Source organism: Penicillium expansum (genome assembly GCF_000769745.1).
Source record: "Penicillium expansum strain MD-8 chromosome Unknown contig83, whole genome shotgun sequence".
NCBI lineage: Eukaryota > Fungi > Ascomycota > Eurotiomycetes > Eurotiales > Aspergillaceae > Penicillium > Penicillium expansum.
In genome coordinates, this window is record NW_015971356.1 from 13,900 (window position 1) to 36,673 (window position 22,774).

Here is a 22,774-nt window from a genome sequence, read left to right on the forward strand (position 1 = left end):
TTTAGAGTATGTTGATAAGTAGTCATAAGACAGGAGGTATCATAAGGAAACAAAGAAAAGCAAGCCTAAAAAAACAACCACTGCCCAAACCGTTGAGCTTTACCCCAAACACCCGTCTTCTTCTCCGTAACCAGACCCTCGGGCCCATCTTCCTGAGAAGGATCATATCGATCTGTCCTCAAATCCATATTAGACTTCCTAACAAAGCTAGTTCTCTTGACCAGTTTCCAAGCCAAGAACATGAAAATCATGACCGGAATCTCAATATAATAGGAGACAAAGTCGACCCTCTTGAAATGCGGGCTGAAGCACTTCCATCCCTGAACCAGCACCAGAACAATATTAAGCCCAACAGCAAAGATCGGACCATACGGATAAGTCCAATTCTTAAAAGGAAGGAGATGCTCAATACCCTGAGCCCGGATCGCCGAGCGGAACCGCAAAGAAGCAAGACCGATACAAATCCAAGAAAGCTGGTTCGAGACGCCGACAATGTTCTGCAGCCAGGACCATAGTTTTCCAGCGCCGATATAGCTAGCACCGAAGCAGAGGCCGCTGATCACGGATGTCGCCAGGACAGCCACCCACGGAACCTGGAAGCGGTTAAGGTGACCGAAGAATTTGGGCGCATACCCATCGACAGCAAGAGTATATAGCAGCCGAGATCCGGCGAAGAGGGCATGGTTCGCAGCTGAAATGACGGAAGTCATGATGACGGCGTTGATGAAACTGCCAGCAACCGCGGAACCGGCTTGCTGGAAAACAATTGTGAAGGGACTGGTCTTTGTGTCACCATCTGAGAGACCGGGGTAGTCATATGGTACATTCAGGCCGACGATGAGGATTGAGAGGAGGTAGAAGAGAAGAATACGCCAGAAGACGTTGCGGACAACTTTTGGCATTGTTTTCGCGGGGCTTTTGGTTTCACCGGCTGTGATGGCAATAGATTCGGTGCCACCGCTGTTTCATTATTAGAATGGAGCTCATTTAACAGAAGAAATGGTGAGATGGGTGTACATACTATGCGAAGGAGGCTGTGACGAATACTGATGCAAAGCCGCCGATTCCACCAACGAAGGGTGCATCGCCTTTATGCCAATTTCTGCCGCCGATATACTCATGGTCTGTATTTCCACCACAGTTCACGGCAATGCCGAGGATAATGAAGATCTAGAAAGCGAATTAGCTGGGTGTGCGGGAGTTTTATAAGAGATAGTACTCACAACAATGGTGATGACTTTGAGTAAACTCAACCAGTATTCAACCTACATAGGAACAGTCAGATCAGATAAAATATAGGGGAAGTTATTTACACATACCTCGCCATAGACTTTCACGGATAAGACGTTCAATGCAATGACAACAACCAAGAAGATTAGACTGATTGCCCAACCTGGGAAATTATCTGTCCAATACTGCAACAAAAGCTGCAAAGCAATGATATCCGATGCAGTAGAGACGGCATCATTAAACCAATAATTCCAAGTTAATGCGAATCCAAGTGCATCATCCACGAAGCGACTACAAACAAGTCAGTAATGATCCGCCTCATAAGAAAAGGAAGTACCACCCACCCAGCATAAGTACAGAAAGATCCAGCGACAGGCATAAACGCCGCCATCTCACCAAGACAGAGCATGGTTATAAAAACAATACCGCCACAGATAGCGTATGCAATAAGCGTTGAAGCAGGCCCACCCTTAGCGAGTGACGAGCCCGTGCCGAGAAACAAACCGGTGCCGATAGTACCGCCAATAGCGATCATCTGCACCTGGCGTCCAGACAAGCGGCGAGCCAGCTTGTCTGCATTGACAAATGGGTTTGTTTGGACATCATCGGCTGTTGTGCCTGGAGCCTTGGAGGACTCTGCTCCCGGCTGTTTCTCAATATCAGCCATAATGTGGAGATGGATATGAATACGGGAGTATCCACTAAATTTGTGTGTTAGTACATATAGTCTATCATGAATCTATCATGGATGCATATAAAAACAAGGTTGAATCATGCAATATCATCACTTACCTGTCCGAGTTGGTATGTACTAAGATGTCTCAACCCTAAGTCGCGTGACCCACACTTGGCAACTTTCCTTGGACCAAATTATATTTGATACATTGACGAACGATTGAAATAAAGATACAACATAAACACAGAAGGGAAAAAAAAGCGCAACTGAAGACTTTTATCCATCGATGGCGTGATTGAAGCCATCGATGAGTGGACGGGGCTCAACCGTGCGAATGCGACGTTGATGTGTCAAGGAAATGCTCGGCTCCACATGCCAATTTGAGGAGTCTTGGGCATTTTATACTCGGTGCTAGTAGGTTTAGTAGGTTTAGTAGGTTAGACGCACATTGGTACATTAAGGGTCTTTTAGAGCTTATTTAGACATCTATGTTATATCCATATAAAATGCTATATGCTATACATGTCTGAAAATTATCGCTTTCATATTCACTATGCTTTTAAACCTCGCCAGGAAAGAGATTTTTTAGTTGGAAAATATACGCCATAAAAGACCTCACAAACCCATGAAACAATCCATGAAATGTACATTAACCAAGCAACCCACTGGCCAAAGCCTCCAGATCTCCCAGAGTTTCGATAGGCCTGGCAGAAGCCTGGCTCTTCTTGCTCTTGGGTTTGTCGTCGTCGCTGTCCGGCTCGGCGAAAGATACACGCTGTTTCTTGCTGGGCCGGGGCTCGTCGCGCTCGGAAGCAGAGTCTGAATCGGAGCCGGGGATCTCGAAAGGTACATGGGGAAGGTGCGAGAGACCGCCTTCCTCCTCCGACATCTCGGCCTCGGCCTCGGCACGCTCGCGCGCCTTGCGCTTCTCCTTCTTCTCGCGTCGCTTCTCGCGCATAACCTCCTTGTCCTCGATATCGGCCTGGCGCGTGCGCTCCGTCTCGCCCTCGAGGAACTTCTCGCGCTGGGTGTTGGCATCGCCGCGGGCCTTGAACATATCTTCGTCTTCCATTTCGTACACCTCGTGGGCATTGCCCTCGTCGTCGTAGACCAATTTCGTACCCTTGCCCTTGAACTTGAGGAGCTTCTTCTTCGACTTGAGTAGCTTCTCGCGTCGCTTCGAGTCGATGAGAAGGGGGTCCTGGCCGTCCAAGTGCACCATCTTGACGCCCTTGGCGTCTTTGGTTTTTGGCTCCGCATCGGAATCCTCCGAGTCGGAAGAATCGCTCTTTCCTCCGAGTTCTGCGTCGCCAGCGGCGAACCGGCGCTTGACTGAGAGGAAGTCGGCATCCTCGTCGGCTTCGTCGTCGATCTCTGCACCGGCGTCCTTGGGGGCGTCGGTAGCCACCATCGTACCATCGTCGTTGATAAGCTTCGAGTAGTGCTCCGCCAGCACGCCCTGGTTGCGTCGCTCAAACATACGGTCGTACCGTGTGCGCACCTCCTTCTCATCCTTCTTCTTCTCAACCTCTGAGTCGTCATCACCAGACATCTGTGCCATTCTCCAGGATTCGTTCTTGCGCTCCTTCGCATCGTCACCCTTGATGAACTTAATACGTGGAGCACCGGGAAGACCCAGACTGGCTGCATACTCTTCCAACGGAAGCTCCTTGATCTTAAAGGTCTCCTTGTCCTTTTGCACGTAAATCGACTTGACGTAGGAGATGAAAGCTTTCTGGCCCAGATACTTCAACTCTGGGTCCTTGAAACACATGTTTTGCAACTGGTTCTTGACACTCTGTTGCTTGTTCGATTTGATGTTGATCTTCTCAATGGGTACTTTCTTGTGTTCAAGCTGCTTGAGGAATCCCTTCTCTTCGCTAGGGTCTAGGAAGAGTACCGCACGACCAACACGCTCGTAACGGGCCGTCCGTCCGACACGGTGAATGTAGGTATCAGCATCTTCGGGACAGTCCATTTGGATAACCCAATCGACAGCAGGGAAATCCAGACCACGAGCAACAACATCAGTAGCGAAAAGAACAGCGTGCTGAGCCTGAGAGAACTTTGTGGTGATATCCAATCGTCCTCCCTGTTTCTGCCGCCCGTGCAAGTGGAGCAAGGAAATACCAGGCTGCAATTGTCGTAGTGATTCGTATACATAGCGAACTTGCTTGCCCGATGACAAGAAGACCACTGTCTTAGATTTGAGGTTGCTGCGAATGAAACTCCAAAGGGTATCAAGCTTCTGTGGGAGTGGAGTAACGGTGTAGTGTTGTTGGAGAGTTGAGGGAGTGGCGGAGGCGGCTGCTTCATGGACCGAAACATACTCGGGTTCCTGCAGACTCAAACGAGCTAAATCACCGACCTTCTTGGTCTGTGTGGCACTGAACAGCATAGTCTGGCGCTGTTTGGGGAGGTGGTCAAGGATAGCATCCACGGTCTTCTGGAAACCCATATCCATGATACGATCGGCTTCGTCCAGCACCAACATCTGCAGATTATTTGTTTCAAACATAGCCGTCTGATCCAAATGTTGCAACATTCGCCCGGGTGTGCAAACCAGGATGTTCATACGTCCCAGGCGATCTTGTTCCTCGCGCAGACTCTTTCCACCAATAATCAACCCAGCAGAGAAATTGTGGTATCTTCCGATCTTGCGGAGAACCTCAAAGATTTGAATCGCTAGTTCACGTGTAGGCGAAAGAACGAGTGCACCAAGACCATCCAACTCGGTCCACTTCTTGCGATAAAGATTCTCGAGAATGGGTACTAGAAAGGCGAGGGTCTTTCCGCTACCGGTTTTGGCGGCACCGAGGATATCGCGCCCTTTGAATGCATGGTTGATAGCACGCGATTGAATGTCGGTAAGGGTTTTGAAATGAGAGGCTGCGAGGCCTTTGGTTGTTGGTTCGGAGAGTGGGAGATCGGAGAAGTTTTTGACGGGAGCTTTGAGATCGAGGTCCTCGACCTGCTTGACGAGGGTAGCTAAGCTATCCTCACCACGCTTTCTTTTCAAGACCCTCCCTGTGTCCTGGTGAGTCTTTGACTTCCCTTTAACTGCTCGTGGCGCCATGATGTGGTTTGAGTTGAATCTTGAAAGTTAGCGGGCGGTGAAAACATCTTTTTTTTCTTCTTGGGAACGAAAAACGAAGGCGGTAGGAAAAGCGGTGAGGAACTAACCAGGTACATAAGATCTCTCGTTGTAGATCTTTTGATGTCCTCAGCTTGTTCGTAGTTTGTAATGTGGAATATCTGATATAATTATGAGCTCACTAGATGTTTGCTTTATAAGTCATCATCACCAGGAAAAAGCATAAGTAGCCGACTGTTATTTGTTCCTACCAGCGACCTAAACCTTCTCCGAGGTCGTGCGCTACGCTGACTCAGCGACTGATAAGCCCACAGTCTTATCTTATTTGAGGTCCTGATCTCATGAGCGCCAGGAACATTTCTTCCTCAAAAGGATCTGCAGCAGGCAATATGTCGGACGACGACCAGGACTTCCTCGACTCTCTGGAGAAAGAGGCCTCCGAGTTTAGCAAGGTGTGTTCCCTCTACACGACATACATCTATACTCCCGACTGACACGCGACACAGGATGTTGAGATCGACCGCATTCGCAAGGCATTCAGCCTCGATTCGTAAGTCCAATCTCCCCCCAGCTATCCAATCAACTACTGCCCCTCTATATCTTCTGCAGATACTAACCCCTTACAGCTATGCCGTCCTGGACCTCCAACCCGGTGTTACAGAAAAAGACATCAAAGTCCAATACCGCAAGATCTCACTGCTGATCCACCCCGACAAGACCAAGAACCCCGCCGCTCCAGATGCATTCGATCGACTCAAAAAGGCACAGACAGCTCTTCTAGACGAGAAGCAACGCGAATACCTGGACGAATGTATCTCCGACGCGCGCCGCTTGTTGATCCGCGAACACAAGTACACACTCGACTCCCCCGAGCTGAAGACCGAAGAGTTCAAGGTCGAGTGGCGGAAGAAGACGGTCCAAGTGCTACTGGAAGAAGAAGCGCGACGCCGCCGACAGCTCAAGGCGCGCTTGCAAGAGGAAGGTCGTGAGCAACGCAAGGAAGAGGAGGAGCTTGAGGCGCGCAAGCGGAAGCGCGACAATGACAAGAAGTGGGAGGATACGCGCGAAGAGCGCATTGGTAGCTGGCGGGATTTCCAGAAGGGGCGCAAACCTGGTGGTGATGAGAAGAAGAAAAAGAAGAAGATGAAGGTATTGGGCTGATTTGACGTTCCTTTTTTTTCTTTCTTCTGAGCGTTACTGGCGTCTGGGGATCTACTTTTATGAATTGTCACGGCCACGGCCGCAATTAAACATTTTTAAGGTGCATTCAGTAAATTGTATCAAGAATGATAGATGCGCATGTGTATCCACGATATCCAAATCCACGAGAATCTACCGAGTTCCACCGAGGAACTGCGAGGTGACGCGGGGGTTCCGGGATGTTTCCAATTCTGTTATATCTGACGAGTGTCAACTATTTAGGTACATAAATATATCTACATATGCATATGCATACTTGACATGCGTTGTATCCCCGCAGTGGATTAAGTTGTGTCTCCCCGAGAAACCCACCACCCCGCTCCGAACCTCGCTCTGTCAACCTCACCCCAACACAAGCATGACTGAACCAACTGCAAAGAACGCGCCTTTCCGGCCGCAAGATCACCTCAAGCCATTCCCCCCGCTGTCACCAACAACATCCGAGCCATTGAACCCATCAACCTCTCCCAATCAAGAAGCCGAGCCGAACCAGAATGGACCAGCCCACGCCAACAAACAACCCCCAAGTGACTCAACCAGCGACTCAACCATCCCCCCTCTCCCAACCGTGATCGCACGTATCCACGCCCGCGTGCAAGCCTTCCTAGACGAACCCCACGCCCCGGACACGCTGCTAGCCTCCGTGCAGCGACAAACGCGCATCTCGCTAGAAGTAGTCAGCACGGCGCTGCAGCGCTACAAGCTCTCGGAACTCTCAGTCTCTTATAACGGTGGCAAGGACTGTCTAGTCCTGCTAATTCTGTTTCTGGCCGGGTTGCATCCAAACCGCGCCCGCAATGACTCACACCCCGCCACCGCAAACGCAAATGATACAAACCCCTCCCCGGTAGACCTCGAAGCCGAGGCCCAAATAGCCGCTGCGACGGTCATCCCGGCGATCTATGCGCTCCCGCCTGATCCATTCGATGCAGTCGAAGACTTCGTCATCTCTTCTGCTGAAGCTTATCATCTCGCTATTACAAAGTACACGACTGCGCCGCCGGATTCGACGCTCCGCTCTAGCTTTGAGGACTATCTGGCGCGCCACCCTGGGATCCGGGCGATATTTGTTGGCACGCGGCGGACGGATCCGCACGGTGCGCAGCTGACGCATTTTGATCGGACGGATGGGGGGTGGCCTGATTTTGTGCGCGTGCATCCCGTGATTGATTGGCATTATGCGGAGATTTGGGCGTTCATCCGGCATCTGGATTTGAAGTATTGTTCGCTCTATGATGAGGGATATACCAGTCTTGGCGGCACGTCTGATACCCATCCTAATCCGAGATTACGGACTGGAGCTCAGGCTGATGGACAGTATCTTCCTGCTTATCAGCTCACTGAGGATCTGGAGGAGAGACTTGGGCGCAATTGATTTGAATAGTGTGGATTTCCTCACTTGTGTATAGATTGAGATTTATATCTCATTTGTCTTTTCGGATAGATTGCTTTGCACGTTACAGTTGTGCTCACGCACTGGATCTTGAACATGGAAACTTATGTGGAGTAGTTTTTGGTCTTGAATAATATCATATTAGACTGCGCAACCAGTCAAGGTGCGATAGCGTTCTTTGAACGAAGTCTTGAAACATGCATCTTGTCTGTCACATATGCTGAAAAAAATGCAAAATCCATGTAACTGCGAAAGAAAAAAAAAAACAAACGAAAAAGCATTTCTCATCCTCCCATCAAACTCCATAAAAATGAAAACCGAACTCCATAATGATATCGTGTAGAGTTGTCTAAAAATGCCGCGAAAGGTCGGAAACAGAATAGCAACCGAATATCATACCGTGAATCATAAAATCGTGAATCGTGAAACAATCATAAAAAAGGCAAGGCTGAGCCATACATCTTCAATACATTCTGCGAATGGTAACAGATGCTGCGAATTTGGATATTGGAGAGCACCCTGGAAAGGTTGTGATCATCTTACCCGTGTGGTAAGATGTTGTAAAGCATCCCATGCAAATAAAGATATGCGTGGGAGCATTTTGCACGACAGGTTTAAGTGCACGAGCGAGCCGGGGAGAGAATGATCATGGGAGAAGAAGAAGCGGGGGATACAGATCCAGCTCTGATGTTCTCTTTACGAGGCCCCATAGTCGGCGAGTCCGGCATGACAGTTTTTGAAGAACCACCAGAGAGATCAGTGTAAGAGCGACGGCTCAGAGACAGGGCCCGACTGCGATAGGCGGGCGTGTGGTCAAGAGCATTGAGACTCCGAGACGACAAGGAACTGCTCCGTGCACTGCTGGATGGATTCTTCATGTGTGGGTGGCTGTGAGCTTAATTAGAATGGATTGTATTATGACGCAATGTAAGTATTCGGGACATACCAAGGAGAGATTGAGGTTGCCGGGGTCCAGTTAGAGCCCACTCCAGCTGGAGACGTGTAACTGACTTGGGAGTTTGGGGTAAGATGAGAGCCACGTTTCATCCCAGGTGATGGAGTAGATCCCTGAACCACTTCAACCGAGTAGTTGTACTCTCCAGCTCGGTAAGCACGACGTTCGTTACTCTGTTGTTTCAGAACTTTTTGGGCCTTGGTATCAGCAAAGCGCAAAAGCAGCTTTACGCCATCGTCTTTGGTGACGTTGTGGAATTCCATCAGGACCTTTTCGGCAACATCACGGTTTTCGAAGCTATACATCAAGTTTCAGTCTTCAGTCAGAATAAGTCATGAGAGCCAAGCAATCGGGGTTTTGTTACCGTGCAAAGCCCACTTCCTTGCTCACACCTGTCTTCTCGTCGCGACTGATTTTCTCCGAAACAACACGCCATGGCTCGAAATGACGACGCAGATCCTGACAAATTGATTAGATATCAACACGACAGGTGAAGGGTAGAGTCTGGATAACTAACAGCTTCTGTCCAGTCGATTGGAATATTAGTACAGTATATATTGGTAGAAGACTTGTCCTCCAGATCCTTGAGGCGAGAGTTGCGAGATTTCTGGGCGAAGCTAGCTTGGTAGCCGAGGTAAAAGAAACCACGAATGCAGTTCTCACAGGATTCAAAGCTGTAATACTGGACAAAACCGAATCTGCAAAAGATTAGAACAAACTACCCGAAAGAAGGTTCGTGCAGGAGATACCCTTTGCAAAGACTAGTGTCCAGGTCCACGATTGCTTTGCAACGCTCAATCTTTCCGAAACGGGCTGCATATGCATGCAACATGTCATCAGTGGTCTCGGGCAGGAAACCTCGAATGTAAACATTGGTTATACCCTCGCGGTTCTCCAGACACTTGGCGAGTGTCAGCTCAGAAGGGTTGGTCCACATGGCAGGCACCGCGCGTGGAATGGCAGGCTCTTGTTGAGTCAGAGCGTCCAGGTCCTGGACAACGTATCCGTTCGGGGTCTTCATCATTTGGAGGGGAAGCGAGAGTGCCCCAAGCTGGGAAGGAACCATACCTCCATAAGAGTAACCAGACATGGAGCCGCCGTCCATCCCAGAAACAAGGGCTGGGGGATAGTAATGAATCTGACCAGTGTTCTCCCCCTGACCTCCCTTCTGGCCTTCGGTTATGTTCCATGAACCTTGCTTGTTGGTTGCCCCATCATTCATGTCGTAATTCATCATGTAGGGCCACGACGAATATCCACCAGCCACCACAGGACTGACGTTCGGATAAACTCCCGTTGGAAGATATGAGAACTGACCTATCTGATCAGTCTGACCAGAGACACCGTTGGGGACAAAGGAAGAGACGGTTGGAACGCCATTAAAAACCGTGGAGTTAGGAACCAGGATGAATGGGCTGTTGTACGCACGGTTGGTATTCGACCAATCCATGTTTGTGTTCACTTGAACGGGCGGGGTGCTCTTTGGCCCGTTGAACTTGGGGCGAGAGTTCTGTAGATTCAATCCTCTGAAAAGATTGGTCAGGCCTGCAACACTGCTTTCACGGGAACTCGGATTTGTGGATTGCTGGTACCTGGGGCCATAGGGAGTACGAGGCTCGCTTTGGAGGTAGTGTCCAGACTGGGAGCTGGATGTCTGACCAGAGCCAGAACCAGAGGAACTCGTATGCTGGGAGCCCTGGGCGTGCATGATGAAGGGCGTACACTGGCAGAGATCGATTTTGTCAGCTGATTTTTCAAGATTTGCAGATAGGCAGAGGACATTGGCTTTATGGACAGTCCCTTTGGGCCCCATTTGGCAAAATGTCCCAATGGTATGGGTCAATAGCACGAAACTCACCTGAGTTCCTGCACCAAATTATATAGACACTTCTGGCAAGAAGTTGTGGCTGCTGTCCAAGGTACTAGCGTAAGCCAAAACGAAGTCTGGGAATAGATTCGAACATGACCAAAATTGGGTGGAAGGCTTACCTGTTGTCGAGTATGCAACTGGCTGCCTGTTCTCTCAGGCTGCAAGGCGTCTGATGATAACTCGAAGTGAAGACGAGGTAGGTGTGGATGAGGTATACGGCAATGAAAGTCAGGACGGTCTTGGAATCGGAAACGGGATAAATGGGCCAGGACGAAACCAATGGCAAAAGAAATGGGGATAGGGGGATAGGCTGGGGATGAATGGGGATGGGAGGATTGAAGAATGAAATGGAGGGAAACCTGTTTAAGAAGAAAGAAGGGCAGACCTCTCGGATAAGGAAAGAGCGTAAAAATAAGAGAAGGAGCTATGGGGGTAGGATTCGGGTGTTTGGGGGGGGNGGGGGGGGGGGGGGGGGGGGGGGGGGGGAAAGGAAGAGGGAGGTCACATGGGGGAGAGACAACTATATACGTGTACTTAGAAACTGTAGAATATCAACCTCTGATATTGGAAATCTTGCATATCTTCTGAAGACATAGAAAAACAAAATGGAAATCCTAGACTTGATCCCATCAAGAAGGAGAACGCTAAATTGCAATTTTATATCCTCAAATCCACATCTATGAGAAAGAGCAGCAAGTGATGAATTGGGGGAGATATCCGAAGGAAGGAAGTTACTTAGGGAACTTCACTCAAAATGGAAAGGACTTATTGAGACTTCTCCTGTAACCACTTGTAAACCACTGAGAAATCCTTGCCACGGTGCTCCTCCTCAACAGCCTTATACACCTCACGAGCGTGAGCGCCCAGGGCAAGAGGAGTATTAGACTGCTCCGCAGCCGCAAGAGCCAAGCGAAGATCCTTGTGCATGAGACTCACCCCGAATCCGCCCTCATATCCACGCGACGCGGGGGCTGTCTCGACGACACCAGGAACGGGATTGTTAACCTCAGAGGGCCAGCAACGACCAGTGGACGAATTGATCATTTCCGCCAAGGCCTTGGGCTCGAGTCCCCAGCGAACACCGAGATTCATAGCCTCGGCAGTGGCGATATTGTTCAGAGCCAAAATGTAGTTATTGGCGAGCTTGCCGGAAACGCCAGCACCGGGCCCACCAAGATGCCAGGCCTTCTTACCCATCAAAGCGAGCACACCGCGGATACGCTCAAGTAGTTCGTCTGACTGTGGAGAGGCACCGAACATGAATGACAACGTTCCTGCACGAGCACCGACAACACCTCCTGATACGGGGGCGTCCACAAAGCGGCCAGTTTGCGTGGTGTGGATGGCGTTTGCAATATCCTTGGATGTGACGGGGTCAATGGTAGATGCGTCAATGAAGAGACGCTCCTGCTCGAGTGGTGGCAGCGGTCCATGTTTAAGGATAGAGTGAAATACGTCAATTACATGCTGAGACTCCGGGAGACTGGTAACCATCACTATCTAAACGGCAGACATAAGTAAGCATAGGTATCAGACCGTAAAACGACCCAAACATATGGAGCACAGTCCATGCAGGAAAGCCAATAGCTCGGCTGCAGGCTAGACCCACATGGTAGATAACTACTTACCGATTTCTCGGCGACCTCACGCGCATTCTGAGCGATCTCGACTTGGCCTTCATTGGCGCCTGCGCCATTGCTTTGTGCGGTCTCCCGGGCCTCTGCAGCAAATCGTTTCATAACATCTTCGTTGACATCGCGCACGATCAAGGTGTCGGATGCAGGGATCTTGGCGCGCAGGTTTTTGGCCATGTGGTAGCCTAGGGTAGTCAGCTAATGCGAATGCAATACAAATAACCGCAAGGTTCATCGTATAGCCGAGGTTGTATATCCGAGGTGCTCGTTGCGTGATCTCACAACATACCCATTTGCCCCAGTCCGACAAAGCCCCACGTCGCATCACGGTGCATAGTTGTGGAGAAAGCTCGGGCCTTGCTGGACGGCCAGCCTCGGAGATCCACTGCGGATGCATGGAAACAAGTCGCTCTCCGCGGGAGGGACATGGCTGTTCGGAGACTCATTTTTGATGAATGTGAAGTGCTGCCTGATTCTATCTGATCTCGAAGAGAAATGGTAAGTGATGAGTGTTAATACGCGCAGACAATGATGGTTAATGGGTCAACAATGCCGAGTCCAAGGGGGCAGAGCAATGTTAGATTGTTTGAATTCAGGCAAGCTGAAATGGGGAGAAGAGGATATTTAAAAGAGCTAGGATGTACCATGCCAGCTCCGCATAGCCCTTAACCGTGGCTATCCGAAATACAATGGATGTGCATTCGCTGCAGACTGAAATGCGGGGAAGACCGGATTAGGAAAGCCGTGGGGAAGCGCATCACGTGCTATATGTGGGGTATCAAATTTTCGTATGATCTACTTGGGTATGTATATATATATCCATCTAGGCATCTCCTTCGATGCTGGACATTGAATGGAAGGTGGTCTGTAGAAAAAATGCAAAAACCATTACCAGCTCCCAACCAAAGTATTGCCTTGTGCAAATATATAAACTTGAATTTTGAGATGCAAAACACCTGATATGGATATGACTACATGGACTATACAGGATGCAGAGGCGTGGATCAACGCTAGATAGACAAGACCAATGGCGAAGTGGATGGACGAGTAAAGGGTATGTATGTAAAGTGATCCAAACTCCCAAGAAATGCCCAGACAGCCTAGAAAAGGACTGACAACAGAAAATAAATAGCAAAAAAGATCACGCAGAAAGGTATGATAGGGGCCAGAGATATGTAGCAGTTTCACCTCGGTGATGCCGGGTGGCTGGTAGGTGCTGAGAGATATTCCTCGGGTACCTTTGGGACACGGGGTGAGTTGGACGTTTGCACAATGGCGCGGTGTTGTGCGCGGAGGAGGTCCCGCTGTCGCTCCTTTTCTCGGTTGGCTGCGCCACCAGTCAGCCTCCGCATGCCGCTGCGAATCATAGATTCCAGGGAGTGTGGTCCATCGGTTGCACTGCGGATCATGGGTGCAGGTGAAGTGATCGTCCTCTTGGTCACCGGGCGTTCCTCTAGATCTGAATGCACCTCGTCAGGATCATCATCAGAGAGGAAAGCGGAATCGCTGAGTCCAACGGGCAGTGTGACATTGGGTGCATTGGAAGCGGTGTGGACATAGAGATTGTTGGCAGGGGAGGTGACAGAGCGGGTATGGGATCCAGATCGTAGGATCTGTGAGCCGTTTGGAGGTAGTGCTGCTACCGGGGAGTATACACCCGGGCCATCGAAGCGGAAATTGGGCGGGCGAGACTCAGCGAGCCCATTATGGAAGGACGATGTAGAACCTGTCCGACCGAGTGATTCCCGCAAAATCGGCGCGGTCTGCTGGTCGTACAGATGTGCGTTGGTGTCCACATAGTTACCAGTGAATCCTCGCAGCATCGGAGGAGCTATAGGGTTCAGCACAGGGGTGATTGTATCAGTATCCTCGAAGAAGTCATCTAGGCTGTCCAGCTTCTGCACGATATCTCCCATATTGCCATCAACCTGTGTATCGATTGATTTCATGGTATCAGCTCTCATTGGGAAGAACGAGTCGCTGTATTCGTCCGCATGGAAGGCCACGCCCACGCCAGGTGTCATGGCATCTTCCTCTCGCCTGTCTTCGGCCTCAACGCATGTGTAAAAGACAGCGTGGACGTTGTGCCGGGTCGTGTTTGACTGGGTTGCAGGCATAGGAACCGACCATCCCGTCGGTTCGGGAATTCCGTACAGACTCTGGATTCGCTCGTACTCTTTGCGGATAGCACGAGAAGAGGCTGCTGATGCCATGCTCATCCGAAGATGTTGTCGCTCCATTGGGTTCCCTGAGACAGTGATGATATGATCCAGAACCTCCAGAGCCTGAGGACAGAGATTGGTTTGTAGAAGCCGGAGTAGTGGAGAAATCAGATCTGGGCCATGGCAGGTGACCTCACTGCGCCGCATGTCCACTTCGGGAATCAAGACACAGAGTATCTTCATTGTGTTAATGCGGAACCAATCCGTGGTGTTAGTGAGAAGTCCCATGAGGAAGATGAGACACTGGAAGTCCAGCTGGGGGAAGTAGTATGACTTGATCTCAGTGATGATATGGTCGAGGAATACCCCAGCAGTCTTGTACTGCTGGTTGGCAAACCCAAACAACGATGCTGCAAGGCGAGGGCATCGCTCATTCTCAGCCACGCGGGCAAGTATGCTAGCACGAGCGATGGGCTTGGGGTCACTGAACCCTTCCTTGAAGCATTGAAGGAAGTGGGGTAGATTAGCCAGCACAGTGAATAGATGTCGAGTTCCGTCTCCGATGAGATCATTGTTTGGAAGACCACTGAGAGTATGAAGTAGATCGAGTGTGCGATCAAAGGACTCGGAAGATTTCATTCCCTTAAAGACAAGGTCCTGGATACCATCGAAGCCGCCTTCCCAGTTTGGTGGTTGACCCTCGATAAGGTTAGCCACCACAGCTGGATCACTGAGATCAACCCGGTCGAGGAATTTCTCAAGCATGCCAATACTCTCGATAAACTCGGTCTCGTGGATTGTGTTGAGACAAGCACATGTGGTCCAGAATAGCTGAGGATAATCCAGAAGGTCTGATGGTGCTAGGGAGCTGATGATGATCTTCAACGTAGTAAGAATCTCCATCGAGAAGGTTTGGTAATCCGTTTCCTCGTCGGCAATAGTGTTTGAAAGCCGGGCAAGCATATCAGCCAGCATTCGCGAGTCTAATGATGTCGAGATACAGCGGAAGATCTGGAACGAGCGGCATGCCAAATGTCGCACCGGGCACGAGGTGGCCCAGTTCAATGCCTCCTTGGCCCACAGGTCGCCGATACCTTCGTAAGCAAAGCTAAAGAACTTGACGACGTCACGGGTGACAGAAGCCATAGATGCAGGCACCCGACGATCATCGATCTCTTCTTCTTTGCCGTGATTCTCTTCGTATTCCCAAACGACCGCGGGGTCGCTCTTACGTATTGATTCCACAAAGTCTTCGACGGATTGCCGGGCACCCGCCGGGGCGTCGTCCTCAAGTTTGGCCGCTATCAGCTCATGAATAAGATGTACCAGCATCTCACGAGCTTGCTCCTGCACAGTGACTGTATAGTGATCCCAGAGGATGAGAACGATGTGGATCAGCTTGACAACATCACCCAGAGCAAGAGTCACCGGAGCGACCATCAGATCAACGAGGAATATCAGGGCAACCTGTCCAAGGGATAGACCAGCTTGTTTATTCCCGACAGGGAGCACGGTCCCAAGGTCCGCAACATACGGCAGGCTTTTGATGTCAGGAGGAGGTGGAGTGAGTTCTTTCCGCTCTTGCACCATGTTCTTTGGCACAACCTGCAACAGGAAAAATTCGATGACCTTTGATCCTGCTGGAGTCCCAGACAAGAACACGACCATTTGCTTAGCATATTCAACAAAGTTCTGCTCTTTGCGTTCCAGACAGATGCTGATGATAAAATCGAGGACCAGCTGCACATTACCCCCATGGGGGCCTGTTGCCAATGCCTGCCACAGTGCTTGCACCTGGTTAGGCAGGACTGTACTACCACGAATAGTTATCTCAAAGAGGTTTGCGAGTAACATGTATGACTTGGCTGTAGGGCCGCCATTCGGGTCAACCTGTAGCTCCATCGTTTGAACCCACGGCAGGATCGCAGCAACCATATTCCGCTGGCTATCTGGTTGAAGACTGCGGAAATGCAAAGAAAACTCTGAAAAGATAGTGAATGCTAAGTCAGAATGCTGACTAGCTAATCTTTTCGAGATTTCGAACTGGGCCAGCTTGTACACCGCAGTAGTCTTGTCCGAGATACTAATATCGAAATCCTGAAGCCTGGAATTCTTCTGCTGGCGTTCCTCGAGTTTTCGAAGAAGCTTAGCAGACTTCATTCGGATTTCACGCTTTTCGTTGCCCAGTGTCACTAGGACTGCTCCTAGAACTCTCCAGAATTCGAGGGGATAGTCTGGATATTCAAAAAGGACCTGCGTCACCACCTCGAAGTAACTCTCAATGGTCTTGGGCCGTTCAGTAATGTAGCACATCTCTATAGACCGCTCCATCAGATAAGAATGTTCCTGGTTGTGGGTGATGAGGTTCTTGAGAGCCCGGCGGCCGATGGCATGCCATTTATCACTGACAGTGTTGAAAATCATTTCAATCCATGAAAGCATGCGAGTGACATCAAATTGCAGGACAGAACCGCTTTCAGTGGTGATGCTGATGGGGCCAGCACAGAGAAAAGCCATCGCACTCAAGGCTGCTGCGCGTAGATTCTTCTTCTCAATCTCCATAGCAGCAGCGGTGTTTTTCATTTCACCGGTCTCATGTGGTCGCGCCATGGAAAACTTGCGCATATTCTCTTCCCTTTCAGAGATTTGAGATTGGTTTGGCGAGTATCCACACCAGTCCTCCATAAGAGAGAAAGCAGACTTCCGCGACTCGAAGGGCATCCAGCGAGCAGGATCCTTGGTGCGATTGATCCCTTCAAAGATCTCCTCCATCAGTCCGCAATAATGGAATCGCAAACGCTGGAATTCCCAGTCATTCTGGACCTCGGCATCACTAAGGAAGATTCGAATATCTTTTGCGTATGTGACAATGTTGTTGACGATCCAGTCGTCATTGTAAACCTCTGGTTCTTGAAGGAAATGAGACGTTAGTTTGTAAACATTTGTGACCTCGGTGCGCAGGCGATCGGTCTTCCGGTTTCGACGGGGGCTGCTGGGGCTGCGGTAGTGGTTGCCAATTCTCATCTTCGCCTCCTCGTTGCAGGTAGTGACAGCGTACTGTAAAGACTCAAGAAGCGTGCGATAGAGATTTTTATGAATAGATCCCAAAGCAACAACAATAGCACTGCGAATGGAATCTCGTTCGGCAGCAAGGAGGGGAATAACAAATGCAAAGAGGCTTCGGGCGGAGCTGATCTTGTCTTGAGACTGATGGGCTCCCTTGGAAGCTTTGCGCGCATGTTGGGCATTTGCCAGCTGACTTTGCGATTGAGCCCCAACACTGGTGACAGTAGTACAGGCCATGACCAAGTAAAGCTTCCATTGCTCAATAAGGATCTCAGATGTTCCATTGTTTCTTCCGGGGCGATTCTGGTAGGCATCCATGGGGGCATACAGTGGGAATCTTGTACTCTCAGCGAGAGATGTGATGATCTTGTGCATCTGAACAAGACGTGCACATACAATCTCCCTTCCTAGGGTTACAGCGAACGGACAAGTCTCAAAGCTGACGCGGATGATGTTGGGAAATACCTTGGCCCACAATGTTGAATCATAAGATACTTCACTGCTACATAGCTCGATAAGAGTATTTTGAGAGGCGCTTCTTCTTTTGCCCTTCTGGATTCGGCTCCGCTCTGCCACAGTCAGATGTTCATCGTTCACATCTAGGATTTGCTGAGAATCAGCCTCGAGAATCTGGATGATTCTCGTGTTTTCCTTTCCAAGAGCGCTGTCAAATTCGGTGATCAACCGCAGAACAGTGATGGCAAATGCTCGAACACGTCTTGACTGAGAACACAAGAAAAAGAGCCCATGTGACTCAATCTCCTCCACATGGGCGAGGACACTCGATAAATCGAGGTGCAGGGCTCGGCTCCCAGAAATGGATCTCTCCAGTTGATCCATCGCTGCCGCGCCTTTCGTTTTCTGCTTGATTTCGTCAATCCAAATCTGCAGTAACTCAACGTATAGTCTTAGAGTGGACTCGATATGGCCCGGTCCAAGCATCCCTTCGTCTGACATGGTGGAATAGCGCTCGTCAAAATTGAAGATGAACCTAGCAAAGCCGATTGTGACTTGTTGGGCGTGTAATTGCCGCGCAATGGCCTTCAAAGACTCCGCCGAGGAAGTAGCGATATTTGACTGGACATGGGCAGTTCCCGTGCAAAGTAGATTGATGAGTGAATTGAATGGGATGTGGTCGGAGAGACAGCGAGGAAGAGCTTGGACTGCCACATGCAGCAGATCATAGAAGCCTTGTTTCTGGTCTAGTGTTGTGACATGGTCATCACCACGACGACCAAAGCTGAAAGCTTCTGATATTGGGGTTTTCGGTGTAGTTCCACCGAACTTCTCGTCCAGAACTGCCTGTCCCCCAAATGTGTTATCACAGAGCAAAGTGATCTTGCCTAAAACTTCACAAAAGCGGAAATAGTATTCCTTCACATTCTCGCTTAGTCTTGCGGTATTAACGGGTTGCCATAAAGTTGGGTCTTGCTTCTGAGACACACTAGGCGCTTTGTACTCATTAAGCAGCTGGGGTCGATGGAAATACACAGGAGTTGAAACGTCGGTGAAAGGATTTGGGAGCGAGCCAGTCGGGATCGGAGGGCACAGTTGGTCACTTGTCTCCAAATCAGACATTGTAGCCAGGAAAGCGCGGATTCCAATGACCATTTTCTCCGGCTCCATCTGTTCTATCTTCAACTCTCTGCCAGATAGGAACAGATCTGAGTTGATCAAAGGGAAAATGATGTTACGGAAACAGACATCCGGATGCTTGAAACCGATGATTTGAATCAGCTGGATCAACGGATCGGCAAAGACCGGCTCTGCGCTCATGTACGTTTTTCTGCCGGTCGGCAGGGCAATCTTTGCCACTTCTTCAACCTTGCGAAGAGTAGTAGTGGGGGAGTCAGAGAAGCGGAAGAAATAGGTCCAGACCAGACGACAGATGGCGTGAAGGGCGGGTGCACGAGTAGGGCGATCCTTCAAACGTCCAGGCAAGCTCGAAATCATCGAGAGCCATTGGGAAGAGAAAGTCTCTTTGTTTGATATGCAAAGCAGCAGCACATTTAACGAGAAGGAAGACGCCCAGTGACGAGGCTTGATGAGAAGCTGTGTCAAGCGCGGTTGAATCAGGTCCACGAATTCCTTCCACCGAGGCAGTGAAAGATCACAGCTCGGGTTAGCAGCGACAGGGAGAAGAAGTTTCTCAATCACGTAGCAGTATGCCTGTTTGATACGCTGCCCGTGGGCATTGACAAACAAGCGTGCCAATGATCGCATGAAATCACAAGACTTGGGCCACCCTTCCGAAGTCATAGGCAAACGCAGATATCGCATGCAGAGGATCAGCAATTCCGACTTTGAATCACCCTCGCGAGATGGCCCCCGGGCAACTTCCTCCTTCTGATAGCGCTCGAGTTCCGTCAAGTAACGACCAGCGACGCCAGAGAAATTGGATTCACTCATGATACCCAACAATTGGCCATAGATTCTCCAATTAGCCATCCGCAGAGGTGATGCCGAGATCTGGTCCGGGTCAGAGGTCTTCACCTGGCCAAACACAATGTCTTCTAGGCGGTCTGCCATATCGAAAGTGATTGAAGCCAGGCTACTCTGGTTAAAGATCTCAATCAACACTCTACATACTAAGTATACCGAGACCGTTGCGCGTCGCTCTATCAAAGCGACCTCTTCGGGACGACCGAGCAAGGGCGTTGGTTGCTGCGCCCGTTCTGCAGTAGCAGCGGGATCAGCAGGCTGTGTCGGCTCGGTATTGCGGCGCAAGAGGGGGCCATTCTCTGTGGCAGCGGGCGAGGGTTTTGGCTCATTCAACATCTGTCTCGCTGTAATAGCAGCATCTCCTTTAGCCTTGCGCCAGAACATGATTGTATCAATCAGCGGTTTCGGTTTTTGCCGAGCGATATGTCCTAAAGCCGATATCAATTGATCAAATGTCGGATCTGCTCCTGGACCGCAAACCTCCTCGACGGGGGCATCGGATTCCCCCAGCTTCATGATGGCCTGGTTGATCTTGTTGTCTGCTTGCCCAACGAAGGAGTTGAATAAATGGTGCAATGCATATTCCCCAACAGTCTTTGATTCCGAGTGATGTTTGGATTGTGAACGACTATCTGACCGCTCGCGTCTTAGTTTTCCCCCAGAGTTCATTCGGTTGTGAAGTATGGCGGCGGGGCTCACTTCCCTCAGTGCTGTGTCATTGTCTTGGATCGTACTCAATGTTGGCGGCAACCCATGACTAGTGGATATTCCGGATGGTGTGGAATAACCCGAGTGTGTATCGAGAGGGTCGAATTTCGCAGGAAGGGTGGCCTCGTCAAACGCGCCGCGACCGAGGGAGGCAATAAGCTCAGGGCTCAAAGGGCTCGTGGAAGCGGTTGATCCGGCCATGCTCGTATTCCGTGAATGCTGCATACCATGTACGATGGAGGTCTGCCGGTGATGACCATACGAGTTGGAGGGCCGTCTTTCTAATCCTACTTCATATCCTGGAGGTCGGACGCCCGATACTTCGGGACTCTTGGAACCGGAGTGACCGCGTCGGGGCTGAATAGGGGCGAGGGTGGAGGGATCAACTGGTCTTCCTCGGACGGAAGAGGATTCGCGACTGTGCAAAGGAGTGGACTGGGCGGTCCTGGTCCCTCGGTGTTCCGATGGAGATGCGAGATTATGGTGTGATGCAGACTTAATGTCGTCAGGGATGAGGGGCAGGATTGTCTGGCCTGGGCCAGCTTTGGCAGAGTATGAAGCCACTAGAGATTCAAATGTCAGATCGAGTCCGTTTGCTCCGATAACGATAGTGTTTGCAAGACGTACTATTAGAGATTATGAAAACCTCATTGCTCAAACCTGCAAGCAGCCGTTTCAAGAATCAAAGGTAAGCTGCACATAGCCAATTCAAGAAGCCAAGGGGTGTGAAGACATAAGGTGAGAGAGCTTGATGTTTTTATCGGGCGCACGGGTATTTGGGGGGTGGGAGGATTATTATTAAGCCTCATATCAGATGGAAGGATATATTTTTGGATTCAATATTTACAACATGTATATATATATGTTGTAGTAATTCAATTTAATTTTTAATTTAAACTACTTCATAGTGCATAGCCATGAATTATTCCTTTCCTTTTTATATTACGTAGGTACAAATGTACATATGTACATATCTATAACTAGGTACTCCTCTAACTCCTTCAGGTCCCGTCGGGCACTCCAGGGCTGCCCGGGTGCTTAGCCTTGGCTGTTACGTCGCCCCACAGAGCCGCACTACCATCTCATTAGCTGGACCTTTTTTTTATTTTTGGTCTTAACTTCTTTTCCTTTCTTGTTTTATAAGAATTGGAACGTATGTAAAATTATCGTCTGATATCTTATCTAATATATTCTATATCTCATGTCTACGGGTCATAGTCAAGGAGTTGCCGGTGTGAAGGAACAAAGATCTCAGGGGAACACGGATCGAATGGTTTCAAATGCCGAGCGGGGTAGAATGAGACTGTTCTTTTGAAACTTGAAATACTTGAAATGTCTCTGGAGAACGCGTGGAGAGAAGACTGTAGATCTCACATGTACTATGTTAATATCGCTTTATGTTTGGACAATTGCATACATATCTTTCGATCTTATAAGGGATCTACACACGGGCTATACCTATATCGAACTTTAAGGCTGAAATGGCTTTCCCTTTTCGCTTTAGTGCTCACCCCTATGTTGTAGTCTTTTGAGCTAACTACGGGCACTTTGTCTGACACTTGCTTCCTCTATTTCACCCCGCAGAATCAGCCTAATCCGGAGTATGAAGGCTGATTTCTCCATATTTTGGATGGCAAGAAAGTTTGACCGAAGACCTTAGGAGTCCCCACGGATTCGACTAATGTCTTTACCAAATTCCTATTTATTCACTGTCTATCATTTATTACTTTCAACATGTTCTATACTATGCCGAGCATCAACACTATGGGGAAAGTCCTTGATGTATGTCTCGACAGTCTCTGTTTTTCAGGTGCTATATTGGGCCGTGGACCACACCCTTCGCCATCTCAACAAATCTGGAGATCGATCTTTTACTGGTTTGCTCTTCTGGAAATCAAACCTACAGATCAATATTGAGGGTGTCGAAGACTGGAGAGCAGAGCTTGTGAAGGATGCAACATATGTGGTTTCGCTCCGTACAAACCAGCGTCACCAACTCTCTGATGGAATTTCTCTTCTTCCAGTCTCTAAACCGTCTAAAATACAACATCCAGTGTTTCAGACGCCCGTGGAGATTGAACACACAATGAACAACAACAACAACAACAGCATTCCAGGCCAGGACGTGGTTCGTTTGGAATCCACGAGACAGACGAGGAGAAGTGAGCGTATTGCTTGTCGACCCGCTGGTTGGTACCCCGATGGAAAGAATTTCGCATCGTTTGTTCCTACAGAGATGGCCTCACTCGAATCTATGGAATGGATCTCCTTTCGCGCTCAGCTTAACCCTCAGATGGATAGTCTAGTCGAGAACCTTCGAAGGAAACTCTGGGAAATGGGAGAC

At 49.6% G+C, this 22,774-nt stretch overlaps 7 protein-coding genes across 7 annotated transcripts; 2 read left to right on the forward strand and 5 right to left on the reverse strand.

Annotated features, from left to right (window-relative positions):
- Positions 1–65: 65 nt before the first annotated feature.
- On the reverse strand, positions 66–1,897 carry PEX2_029110 (amino acid permease; the record flags this gene model as incomplete). The annotated part of the gene is made up of 5 exons (XM_016740186.1): positions 66–960; positions 1,022–1,170; positions 1,224–1,265; positions 1,320–1,521; positions 1,575–1,897. 5 exons carry the CDS (start codon positions 1,895–1,897, stop codon positions 66–68), a joined length of 1,611 nt encoding a protein of 536 aa, XP_016597308.1.
- Positions 1,898–2,555: 658 nt separating this feature from the next.
- Positions 2,556–4,982, reverse strand: dbp4 (RNA-dependent ATPase HCA4; the record flags this gene model as incomplete). Its single annotated transcript, XM_016740187.1, has 1 exon — positions 2,556–4,982. One exon carries the CDS (start codon positions 4,980–4,982, stop codon positions 2,556–2,558), a length of 2,427 nt encoding a protein of 808 aa, XP_016597309.1.
- Positions 4,983–5,389: 407 nt separating this feature from the next.
- PEX2_029130 (uncharacterized protein) lies at positions 5,390–6,161 on the forward strand (the record flags this gene model as incomplete). The annotated part of the gene is made up of 3 exons (XM_016740188.1): positions 5,390–5,452; positions 5,507–5,550; positions 5,627–6,161. The coding sequence occupies 3 exons, from the start codon at positions 5,390–5,392 to the stop codon at positions 6,159–6,161; spliced, it is 642 nt and encodes a 213-aa protein (XP_016597310.1).
- Positions 6,162–6,558: 397 nt separating this feature from the next.
- PEX2_029140 (FAD synthase) lies at positions 6,559–7,575 on the forward strand (the record flags this gene model as incomplete). Its single annotated transcript, XM_016740189.1, has 1 exon — positions 6,559–7,575. The coding sequence occupies one exon, from the start codon at positions 6,559–6,561 to the stop codon at positions 7,573–7,575; it is 1,017 nt and encodes a 338-aa protein (XP_016597311.1).
- Positions 7,576–8,207: 632 nt separating this feature from the next.
- On the reverse strand, positions 8,208–10,361 carry PEX2_029150 (uncharacterized protein; the record flags this gene model as incomplete). The annotated part of the gene is made up of 5 exons (XM_016740190.1): positions 8,208–8,481; positions 8,540–8,845; positions 8,913–9,007; positions 9,066–9,246; positions 9,298–10,361. 5 exons carry the CDS (start codon positions 10,359–10,361, stop codon positions 8,208–8,210), a joined length of 1,920 nt encoding a protein of 639 aa, XP_016597312.1.
- An 822-nt stretch (positions 10,362–11,183) lies between these two features.
- Positions 11,184–12,498, reverse strand: PEX2_029160 (Dehydrogenase, multihelical; the record flags this gene model as incomplete). Its single annotated transcript, XM_016740191.1, has 3 exons — positions 11,184–11,918; positions 12,047–12,237; positions 12,342–12,498. The coding sequence occupies 3 exons, from the start codon at positions 12,496–12,498 to the stop codon at positions 11,184–11,186; spliced, it is 1,083 nt and encodes a 360-aa protein (XP_016597313.1).
- A 738-nt stretch (positions 12,499–13,236) lies between these two features.
- Positions 13,237–20,631, reverse strand: PEX2_029170 (putative cell morphogenesis protein (PAG1); the record flags this gene model as incomplete). Its single annotated transcript, XM_016740192.1, has 1 exon — positions 13,237–20,631. The coding sequence occupies one exon, from the start codon at positions 20,629–20,631 to the stop codon at positions 13,237–13,239; it is 7,395 nt and encodes a 2,464-aa protein (XP_016597314.1).
- Between the last annotated feature and the right edge of the window lie 2,143 nt (positions 20,632–22,774).